The sequence below is a fragment of the Malurus melanocephalus genome, unplaced genomic scaffold (genome assembly GCF_030028575.1).
Source record: "Malurus melanocephalus ecotype Western Australia unplaced genomic scaffold, MMel_1.1 scaffold_66, whole genome shotgun sequence".
In the NCBI taxonomy this organism is placed as follows: domain Eukaryota; kingdom Metazoa; phylum Chordata; class Aves; order Passeriformes; family Maluridae; genus Malurus; species Malurus melanocephalus.
The window spans coordinates 71,568-83,747 of record NW_026623298.1 but is presented as its reverse complement, the minus strand read 5'-3'; the positions used below and the strand labels follow the sequence as shown (position 1 = coordinate 83,747).

General features: G+C 35.1%; 1 protein-coding gene across 1 annotated transcript in view; it reads left to right on the top strand.

Moving 5' to 3' along the window:
• The window catches only part of DACH1 (dachshund family transcription factor 1), a gene marked incomplete at its 3' end in the record, with an annotated part of 315,599 nt that overhangs the window by 239,199 nt on the left and 64,220 nt on the right, over positions 1-12,180 (top strand). Inside the window, exons 6-7 of the mRNA XM_057366519.1 lie at positions 8,272-8,407; positions 10,774-11,021. Of these exons, the coding sequence (XP_057222502.1) occupies positions 8,272-8,407; positions 10,774-11,021 (384 nt within the window). The remainder of the gene's footprint in view (positions 1-8,271; positions 8,408-10,773; positions 11,022-12,180) is intronic.

Genomic DNA, 12,180 nt, shown 5'->3' with positions numbered 1-12,180 from the left:
GTTGGTCAGAGCCTGGTGCTAATAACACCAAGGTCATGGATTCAATCCCCATATGGGCCATTCACTCAAGAGTTGGACTTGATGATCCTTCTGGGTCCCTTCCAACTCAGACTCGTGTGTTTCTGTGACGATTTCCCAAAAAGTCCAGGCAATAGCCAAAGAGAAGAAATATGTCACTGCAATACAGAAATGGCTGAACAGAGTACATYTTAATGTCTCTTGTCAGACTGGTGGTGAGCAAGTTCAGAGAGCATGCCTGAAAGGAAACAGACTGAAYAGACAGTTCACTTCACTGATCTGAATCCTGAATCCTGTGTTGAATGCAGAAGTTTTCTAGGGACRCTTCTGTGCCTTACAGGGGAAGCACTGTGCAAACAGTGGCAATATTCCTGTGAAGCTGGATATGCTATACTCTTTTTTACAGACAGGGAATGAGAACAAATTGATTGTATTCCAAACTGGCAGAAACACCCTTTTTGTATGCCTAACCTGAAAAACACCTGACTTTTTAGATAACCTGCTGTTTTTAGAGACATTTGTGCATTGTGAATTCAAAATACAAATTTTAACATYACTTTAAAGTGATTTTCTTTAATGTGTAAAAGTGCAAGAAGAGGGAAGCTACTTTARTTTCCTCTTTGTCACATGAAGTATGAYCAAGTTTTTTTCTCTATGTAAGTAGAAATTTGATTTAGAGCTTTTAAATAGTAAAATGTAATCGGTCTACAATAAATRTTTTAGAGTAAAAATAGTACTATCAGCTCCTAAAACATCTACTTTTACATGTTAAGAAACCAAGCAGGAAAACTGGAATTTACCTACAAAGTTTAAGGTATAATGTAAATMAAATAATACTTAATTTTCTTTTCTCGTGGCTACAGAGAATATGATATCTTATTTGTAGGAACTTGAGCACAACAGAGAAAATCTTCRCAGTAGAGTAACTTATATGTATGCATACTTCCTTTTTTTCATTTAGAACAAATAAATCTTGGGTCAAAGTATAGTTGACCTTCTTTATTATGGCTTAACCAKCTTTATATTAGAGGACACTGTGTCCCACCTCATTAATTAGTTCTCTCTATATGATTAATATTATTTATTTTAGCTTGTAGTATAGTTTTTATGTAATGACCTTAGAGAATGCTAACTATATATGGTAGGCTGTAACTTGGAATCTTTTTTTTTTTTTTAAATAATATGGAATCTTCTTATTTCTTTCATCATGCGTGTTTCTGAGGTGCAGTGTGAAACTAACAGCAGCCATATGATCATATGAAGTAATTTGTGGCATGTAAAATACACATGACTCAGAGATGGTAGTACAAATTTTGAGATAGTAGTACAAATTTTATGTTTGGAAATTTGCATGTTCGCATGTGCAACAGGGAACTGTGTGTGCAATGTGAGATTAACTCCATGCAAAATGGCTATGGGGCCAGGTACAAAGGATGAAATTAGTTTTGCTGACTTGTAGGGCATAGTGCATTGRGTCTGGTTTAGATACTTTAAAGTGAGGTGAATGTACCGTGGAAACCTAAATGTGTGGATGACAAGTGAGCCAAGGGTGACTAGTTGTGGTGCACACATTTGTAGTGCAGACAATGACATCTGGCCAGATGAATTCTTGGTGTTTGGCTGGATGTGTGGTTTGTATTTACTTTGAGATGTGGATTTCTAGTGGTGCTTCTTAAGACTTACTTTTCAAGTAAGACTAGATTTTCAAAAGAGGAGAAATCAGAAAGTGGGTCCAGATTACCAATAAGAATTTACTAATTCGATTTGAACAGTTTCTTGCATGTCTCTGTATTTGCATGTTGTGTGGGGTTTTTTGAATACCTTAGAAGGATATTTTCTTAGAAMAAATATTCATTTAGAAGGTAAAACCAAGCTATTTCTTCCATTGATAGGAATCTCCTTTGTTTGTTTGCTTTTTTTTAATCTCTATAATGGCCCAATCCTATGACACTCACTTCCTGACTAGGTCACTGTACTTTATGTACTGCTCATGATTTCAAAGGATTAGATCTCTTGTTGTGGAAGTACTGGTARAGGATTACTTGGAAGTCTTGTGTTTGGCTTTCTGTCAATTAACTCCTGCTATCATAATACTGTAGAAAACAGGGCACTGCAAATAAAGCCAATTCAGTCTTTTTGTCTGTTCATCTCTCTTCATTTTATGCTTTCAGTTGTCAGTGTGGTTGTGATGGGAGCAGCAAAGTAGTTACAATGAAAAATTGGAGAAGTAAAAAATAAAATGGAAATAAAGTAAGTTCAATTGGTCCAAAAGATAAATCAATTCAAGGTATTCACAGAGAGAAAATGTCTCATGTAAATGTTACAGATTATTTCCTGCATAAGAAAAACATCCAAGGTTTAAAATAATAGTGTGGTTATTGGCAATATAAAATATATTAACTCCTAAATTTTGATTTGGATTAGAAGTGGATCTGTAAGAACAAGGTGAGAAAGATGTCATGTGCATCAGTGTGAAGTTAGGAAAATCTTTAGCAAGACAGTGATAGTGTGCAGATAAGGAAATAGAAGTAAAATTTCGTACCATTCAGTCAGTTTGATAACATGCATATGGAAGTGACTGAGGAAGATGGGAAATACTATTAGTGCAGKTAATTTTGCAATTCTGAGGTCTAAATGTTCATTCAGAATGTCATAGTGTCTTTGACTAAAGTGGAAYGAAAAAGTAGATCTGTAAAAGCAAAATGTCCTGTTTGCTGAAAATACAAAAKATATTCCAAATAACTAATTTCTTTCACTTATTCAGCTAAACCAATGTCAAATTAAATGTGACATTTTACAAGTGAGTTATTCCTGGAATACATCTCACACAAGTTCAAAATAAGCCAGTAAGGATCTGAAGAAAGAAATCTGTRTTTTGATCACTTTAAAAAGAGATTATTATCATTCTACCACCAAAAAGGCTTGGAAGCCAGATGTCTTCCAACAAAGGTTGGAAATTACATAAACTACTCCTTGCTATGACCCACCCCAAAAGAGGTGACACAGGTTCTTGGYAATAGATTCCTTGGGGCAGATTAGAGTGAAATGATGCCGAACAATGAATGTTTGCAAATACACACATGTAGGGTTTTTGTGGAACAGTTTGGTTGCAATGGGGAGCACATATTTAGCCATTTTGGTTATTATTATCTGTAGTAATATAGCAATACAAAAAGCATAAAAATAACTCTTAAAAAAAAAAAAAAAGATGGAAAGGAATAGGAGGACATTACCACCTGTGGACCTCACACTTGATTGTTGCAATTTCTGTATCAGTTGGCTGAAGTGATGGTGGCTGTCTTGAGCTATCAGGAATAGGAAAGCCCACAAGATACCAGAGTTCCACAGGTTATATCTGCTCAGGATCAGGTGTGAATGCCCAAGTTCCTTTCCTGAGGCAGGAAATTTCACACTGAAGGCTGTGGATCATGGAACACTTCAAGAGTCTTTGATGGTTCATGACATGTCCCAAGATGCCACAGCTSCCTCTCATGTCAGCACAGTTGAGTCAATTATGGCCTGTCAGAAAGGGTGAATACCTTCAGACTACATGTGAATGTCCCAGTACTTTCCCAGAGGGGAGTTTTTGTGCCTGAGCCACTATGAAAGGGRCATTGACATTATAAAAAGCACTAGCCCACCTTCAAGATCTTCCTCTTAGCAACCTCTTCCCTTATCTTGTTCAATACCCAGCTGTAGCCTCCAGTGGTTGGGTGTGAGCCCTCTGYACCTGAGTGGTCAAGTGAACAATTGTTTGAGGCATTAACCTGTCTAGTGTCTCATACTCCTGATTAAAAGATGCTGCTGCTGCTACTGCTGCTGCTACTGCTGCAGCATATTACTATTACTAGTAGTAATAGTAGTAGTAGTAGTAGTACTCGTAGAGGTGGTAGTGGTAGTAGTAGTACTGTATGAAGCAATTTGTGTTATGCATCCCCTCCCTAGCATGGAGTTAGGTTGTCTGGGGCCACTGTGGATGCCCCAAACCTGACAATGTTCAAGGCCAGGTTGGATGGGGCTCTGAGCTCCAGTGGACAGTGCCCCTGCCTGTGGCAGGTGGGTTGGAACTAGATGGCCTTTAACATCTCTTCCAACCCAAACCATTCCGTAAGTAACCTGAACTATGAAAAGTTTTACTTTGAAAAAAAAAAAATACTTTATTCTCTGTACTTCAATGACTTAAAGCACAGATATCCTTAAAGGAGTTTGTTTAATACTGAAGAGCTTCAAGACAACTGAATAATCAAAAAAAATACATACCTCTAGAGCAAAACTTAATTGCATGTCTAGAACTCATTCCATGACTAAAATTACAGGATGACTAAACCCAAGAGATCAGTCTAACAGTGAAGTAAACAAGAATAAAGTAAAAAGCTGAGTCTAAATACCTGTAGGAGAGAAATAGGCAGGAGATGAGGACTGTGCATGCAAACCAGTTTGGTTATTGGAAGMACACATATTCAAACTTTGTGAGAAAGGGTCAAGAATTTTGTTACTAGGAASAAGGATGGCAAAGAGTAAAGAATATTTGTGGGAAAACTGAATCAGTGATAATCTAGAAGATACCACTTACTTCCCTGTCCTCTTAGGAGCAGAAGGATTATTCCTTSATAAATCACCTGAAATGTCTTAACTTCAGTAGCAACACAACAGCTAAACTCCATCAACTTTGTGTTTTTGGCATATTTTGAGGATGGCTTTTGGTAATGAAGCAATTCTGAATAGTAAAAAAATGCTGCCAGAGAAGAAATGAAATAGGCAAAAAAAAAAAATTAATATTGAATAACTAATTTCATGACCTGRTAAGAGGACAAAAGCATATGATGTAGGGAAGAAAGCAGTTCTGGTCTGGATACCATTACTGATGTATTAAGATAATTATATTTAAAATGTTACTTAAAAATAACTTTCAGAATGAGATTTTACAGTATTTGCCTATTTGAGAAATGTAGAAAAAAGTTGATAAATACATATAGACTCTTCTGTTTTACTTGGGAAGACCAAGACAGTGCAATTTTGTGAATGATATGTGGTATTCTGGAACAAAATGGGAGTGATTTCAATTCTAGAGATAACTTCAGTCTCATGTGTTAAAATCTCTGACAGTTAAAATCCTTTACCTGTTCTTTACAGCATAAAATAAAATACCCAGTGTCACAGGAGCAAGGCTGTTATTTATGAAATGGACTTGATATTGAGGGTGTGTAACTTGTAATGTCAGTAGAGTAAGAGTACGAGAAACGGCATTACAGTTCCCTGGAGTGAAAATTTCTTTGTGGCAGGAACATTTTTAGAGGAGGTAAATGTCAGATTCTTAAATGCTTAGGATTCATTATTTGGATCAAATTGTAAAGCACACCAAGATAAGGAATGCTTCAAGTTAGGCCTCTAAGAGTTTGTTGACCATTGCTTTGTACAGCCTCTGATACCTAATTGAGATTCTTAATAATTCTGAAATGCTGGTTGACCATGTGCTGAATTGCTGCATGTTACCTAAATTGTTCACACTACTTTTTATCWGTGAGTATCTGTAGAAAGAAATAGGGAAGCAAAAAATGTAGGAAACAAAATAGCAAAAGAGGTTATACACCAGATTCTCTGGAAAGATCTACTCCTGGGAATAGCAAGTTTTAAGAAAAATACCAGGCAGTGGACAGAATMCTAAGTGATTTCTTTAGCCTGAATTAGGAGGCAGTAAATGCTATTTCTTTGCTGTTTCACAGCAAAGTAACTTGTACAAAAGTGGCATCCTGCAGAAATGACAAAATAGCTCAGATCACATTATTTATCACATTTTTGAGCATTTCCTTATTTAAAAAATTTTGAAGTGAAGTTTAAAGTGAAGTTAATATTTTGCCACAARCGAAATTAATCTTTTCTACACAAAATTTCTGGTAAGGAAGACATATTGATATTCCAGCACCATTAGTTTATCGCTATGACTTTTTTAGAGCTACAGAGTATTTCARTTTTTTATTAGTAGCATTTCCATTTGTTATTGCACTGGATTTGTTAAAGACAAAAAATTGCTATACACTGTATTGCTGATTGTGGAATTATAATGAAAGATATAATAAAACAGTTAAAGTACTAAATTGATTTATTTTGCATTTCTGTATAGTTCAATCCCATGTTTTATTGGAATTAAAGGGTATTTTAAAAATGAATTGATAAAGCCAAGATATATAGTTTTCTCATGGATTTTGTCTATGTCATATTATACGAGAGTAAAACTCATTATCTGTTTTGTTTGTACAGTAATTATATTTCGTTGTCCTGTGCATTCCTTTTGCTCGCTCCATCTCATAATACGTGCTGTAAAAGCACACATAAATAAATAGGATAAACAAATTAAGCTGTTTAAATAAATTAATTTACTCTGCAGCTCTGTATTAAAATCTTATGTGCTCACTGGATTTCATTTTAATGAAACCCTTCTAAGAACAATACATTGTATGCCAAACAGTGAAATTATATATTAAATGAATGATTAAATATACCGTGTTCCAATTTATATCAAATCTGTACACTGTGCATGCTTAAATCCTCCTAAATCTAAAGAAATAAATCTTCTACATTCTGAAAACATCTGCATTATAATCCTCCTCTTGAATACCCAGTTCATGGACATATAAACACAATCAAAATCATAATAAGCCTAGAGCTATGATGCAGTTAAGCTATCCTCATCAATGTTTTTGACTTAAAAACCTAAGACTATTAGAGTGGAATCCACTTAAATGTCTTGAAACATTGCTCTAAAAAAATCTCCTCCCGCTCCATCAATATGCCCATTGAATCCCTTTGCAATCAGAATCTCAAGTTCAGCAGTTATTTTTTTATGAAACTTATGTGGAACAAATCTATTGATTACTATAGATGAGCATGTTGCAAAATTTCTTGGTAATGCATTCAGGGAAATAAATATTTATCTAGAGACATAATAAAATAATGACTGCTCCAATAGAACTTCAGTGTGAGGAATGTACTGTTCTTTTCAGAAAAACATTATACATGTGCTACAGCAAGTTTTCTTTTGCATTATTAAACTCATACTAATTGTATTATTTTATTACCAAAAGCTTTTGTGAGTTGGATGTGTGCAGTTGTTTGTTGATTAGTGGTTGTTGKTTTTTTTTCATTATATAAGTCAGATTTTCAATTATCAAAAGGAGAAAAACAACCAAGAAAATACTGGTTTAACATTTTCAATCCTTCCAATAGGTTTCCCTTATAGCATTTGTTTATTTTTATCAGTATTTGTCCAAAACAGCCTGACTCACCTCTTTTAGCAATGAATCCTGAGAACTTTTAGCAATAAAAAGGAAACTACAGGGAAAACCAACAAATTTTGTAGAAAGAGATTTTCTGCACTCAACTCCCTTTGATTATTGTTTCTGTTGAACTTCTGGGTAAATACCAGATTACCTTACTGCTACATGCTAACAATTCTCACATAGGAGATGTGCACCATCATCAATTCAACCCGTCCTTACACTCTAGTTTTCAAAACCAATTAATATCTTGAAGTGCACCATAGCTCCTCTTGGCTACCCTGCTAGGCCTTTCCCTGGACAGAAAATCATGAATGGTGGCCTTCCCCATTTTGGTGATTTTACCCATTTTGAAGGGATATGGCCACATTCATACAATAAGTGTGATTCATTCCAAGCTTGTGTTCCATGGAACACAGACATTTGGCTCTATATCAGTCRTGTTACTGTATAGGTCCTACAAGGAGGTTATATTTTCTTTATGATACATAACAGTTCCRTAAGATCTCATTGCTCAAGAAGCTTCTTTGAAATTAAAATGTGTAGTAAAAGTCAACATGAGATAAAACAACAGTGCCTGGTCTTTATTTATTTACAGAAGTACATAATTCCTCATCCCATAATGCTAACATCTGTAAGCCAAAATGTATATTTCCAAGTTAACAGTATGATGATATGAATAACGAAAATAAAAACAAGAAACAAAAGCAGAAYAAACCACTTATTTTTTATAGTCCAGAAGGCATTTAAAAGCTTAAGAGGATGTGCAGTGCTCACATTGCATACTGAAATGTAAGGTCTAGTGTCCTAAATTTGACAAGTTTCCTTTGAGAATGCTCTGCAAATGCTGGAAACCTCAACAGGTGAGTGAATAGGTTGTAATTTAGGAGGGAGTTTCTGTCTAGGGAAATGATGTTTGGAAACACAGGCTTGCTTTAACACTGCCATTCCTTCACAATTACTTTTTTGTGTGGTCTAGGAACGTGTTCCAGACAGCCCTTCTCCTGCTCCTTCTCTTGAAGAGGGCCGAAGACCTGGCAGCCATCCCTCCTCTCATCGGAGCAGCAGCGTGTCCAGCTCTCCCGCGCGGACCGAGAGCTCTTCAGACAGAATCCGTAGGTCCCATTCTTCTCCTTCTCACCATTCTTCTCCTTCTCACCACTTTAAATTTGATTAGGTGCAGCTTGTTTTTCTAATCAAAATGCCCTACTCACAAATAGATCTCATATGTATCATGTTCAGAAGTTCAGCTGCAATAACTATCTCCTAACGTAATGTTCCCCAGTTTACAGTATCATAATATCTGATGCTACATTAACAGGTACTGATATAAACTGCCATCATGTCATATTAAACATAAAGATATGAGCAATGAAATGCAGAATTGCAGGCGGGAAGCAATTTGCTAGATTAGTTTTAGAACTGAATATATAGTGTAAACATTTTTAAAAGAAATTGAATTTTATTTAATCTGGTTACTCTGTTTTGATTTCTAAATTGAATCTGACTTCATAAGCAATATTTTACGTGGTAGGATTGCTTGGTTAGGAGAAGAATTGGGTAAAATCAATTAAAAATGTGCATACTTTATAAATTTTTTAAATATAAAATCTTGTAATGGTGAGAAATATGATAGAAAGAATATTATCACCTCATAGCTCACAGGGGGCAGAGTGAAATTAAACTGTGGTGTCCCAGAGTGATATCATTTTTATCAAGGTCCCATATACAGGATGTAAATTACATGCAAAGACTATGAATTCTGTGATATTCCAGTTCAGCAATGGAAATTAAGGTTTAAAATGCATACTCTTATTGGTTATGTACTTAAATTGTTATTACACTTGTCCATTCCCTTTAATACTGCTCTGTTGCAGGCTTTTGTGCTTTTAAAATCCTCTTTCCATAGTGGAATTTGTCTGTGGTGAAACTGGAGGATTTGGCACGCACATAGGCAGCCATGAAATAGCTGTACGAAATAAGTGCCGTACTGATTCGATGCAACACGTGTCCTTTAGGCTGCTTCTTTTCAGGCTCTTCACAGACTCAGGAAGCTGACTCTTCATTGACCTTCAGATGAGAGATCTTTCATTAGTGTGTGATGAAAAATGACTTAMCAAAGAAAAGAAATGAGGCCTGACTATGACAAGCTGAAAATTCTGTTTTCTTATCACCTGGACAATTCAGAGTCCAGATTAAATTGGCATCCCATATACTGTGACCTATCTATTTCCTCAAGCTCGAACCAAAAGCCTTTCATTATATTTTCTTTCCATTGTCTGGGTGAGGAGAGGGAGTGATGGAGCAGCTTTGGTGAGTACCTGGTGTCCAGCCAGGATCAACCAAGATCAGATCTGCAGCCAGTTCAACTGCAGACTTCATAAATTCTGGAAAAACCCTACAAATGTGGATTTTAATTTTTTTCTTAATTTATTGAGTAGTATRTTTGTTTATGACCAATGAAAACCTTTTCCAATGTTTTCTTAAAAACCCAAACAAACCGCAAACCCCAAAAATCTAAATTGAAAGACACTTGTTTTTCCTGAGGAATGACACTTGTTTTTAAAAAAGAGGTTGTACTGTTCAGCTTACTCTATAATTTACAGAGAGGAGTGGGACCTTTGCACATATTTTTCTTCCATGTGAACATAACAGCGTTCCTTAAGTAGTGGATCACTTCATTAACTTATTTATTTATTTAAAATTATTTTCTGTCCTATCTGATTTATTAACATCACGCCTGATTCTAAAGTACATCTTTCATGGTGCCAGCCAGAATAAGATGATTACTACAGGAACATGGGTTCCATTAAAAAAAAAAAAACAAACAAAAAAACAAAGCAACAAACAAAAACAGTTTACTGAAAATGGCATAAACCTCTTGGAAATACAATTTTTTAGGGTAAAGCATAAAAATATAAATTACTGAGATGTGTTTGAGATTCGTGAAGGTCTGTGAGAGCTGTTGGACAGAGCTTTTCAACCTGTCTGACAAACAAACAAGCAATCCTACAGTATTGCACAATATATATGGCAAAACAATGTATATCAACTGAGAGGCAATAATGTTTCAATGAAGGAAGTTTCAGAGACTATGTATTGGGAATGCTAGTAGTTTTACAAAAACTAGAGTTTTTGTAAAACTAACTAAAAAAAACCAGATCAGTAAATACGTTCTGTAGAACCTTTTTATGCTTTTCTGGTTTGCTTCGTTTGGCATTTCAATTCTTGTTAAACTAGCAAGATCAAAGTTCCAACTTTATCCAAAGTTACTGAACTTTCTTTGAGAAATGAGTTGCTTTAAACTAGAAGTAACAGGAAGAAAATTTCTCTCTTAGTGGATCCTGATAGCACTAATTAAGTACCTTTGTGATTGTTAGAGTTCTTGTATAATTAAGACAAAGATGATGTTAAATAAGTAAAAAAAAAAATGTATTGTTAATATGATGGCCGATTTCTTTGTGCTTACACTTGTGTCTAGCAGCTGTCCATCAGAACGGGCTATCTATGAACCAAATGCTGATGGGTTTGTCACCAAATGTCCTGCCTGGACCTAAGGAGGGTGATCTGGCTGGTCATGATGTGGGACATGAGACAAAAAGAATACACATTGAGAAAGGTAATATGAATATTATGATTCTACTGCTTCACTGTAAAACAAGTGTTGTCTCTGTAGCTAAATATTATTATAATTGTGTTTTTCAATGTTTTAATTGGGATTTTTGTTTTGTTAWTTTTTTTTCAGTTTCACAAATTAAATTTTAACAGGATGATAGCTTTCATTATTCTTCTACTTTGCCATCTCCAAGATTAATGAATGATATTTATATGAGGGAAAAATTCCATAAATATTGCAAAGTAGGATGAGTGAAAAACTGTTTTACATTATTATTGTGACTCTGACCCTTCTGCAACACTGTTTAGGTATTAAGTTTCTGTCTCTGTCCAGTTGACTTTAATGACCTACTTCCCAGAGGGACTGAGCACCGTGAAAATTAGTCCATGTGTGCAAAAAAGGAAAAAGGCTAATACCAAGCCATTAAATTAGGGAATTGCATAAAATGAGGCTGGTATACATTATATAATGGGATTTAAATTTAATTGAGTATATGACCAAAGTGTTTGATCTAGGTGAATAGTCCAATGCACTTATGCTGATTATGACACCATTTCATCTCTGCTGGTATTCAAAGTCAAGTTCCTGTTCAGGGCTCTTACAGGGGATTTTGGTGGGGTGGTGGTGGAATTTTGAAAGGTGCATTTTATGTTTTGTTTGCTTAATATATGGGAATTTTAAGTCTTGTAGACTGGGAATATTTTATTTAAACAAGGGTGAAAATGCAATGCATGCTTTGATAAAAAGCATTCTTTAAGCTTACCCGAGCAATCAGTTCTTTGAGCACAATGAGAGAAAAAGTAAAAGATGCAATAACAGGACATTGAAACAGAGCTGGAGAAACTGCTGTAGTTATGAAAAATTCAGAATAATACATTTTATGACATATTTTAATAGCTCTAAGATGATACCTTCTCTGTCTAGTGTTTGAACACTGAGATATGAAAAAGAATTAAAACCTGGACAATTCTATTCTGGACAGGTGGTGTTTTTAATAAGATTACCAGAAAAATTAATGGAAACAACATTTCTTTTATATAAACCATTTAGTTTGGTTCATTGCACACACAACCTGTTKTAGCTTACACTATGCCCTCACTCAGCCTCTGCAAATTGTGTCCCTGCTGTGAAGTATGATGTGATCAAATAGGTTTGTTTTGAATTTCCATAAATGATTTTATTTCAGCCTTTGAAGTTACTTGTTTAGGTGCAATCTGACTGGTAAGTGCTGCAAAGAGAAATACATATTAAAAATTGCAAATAACTTTGAAT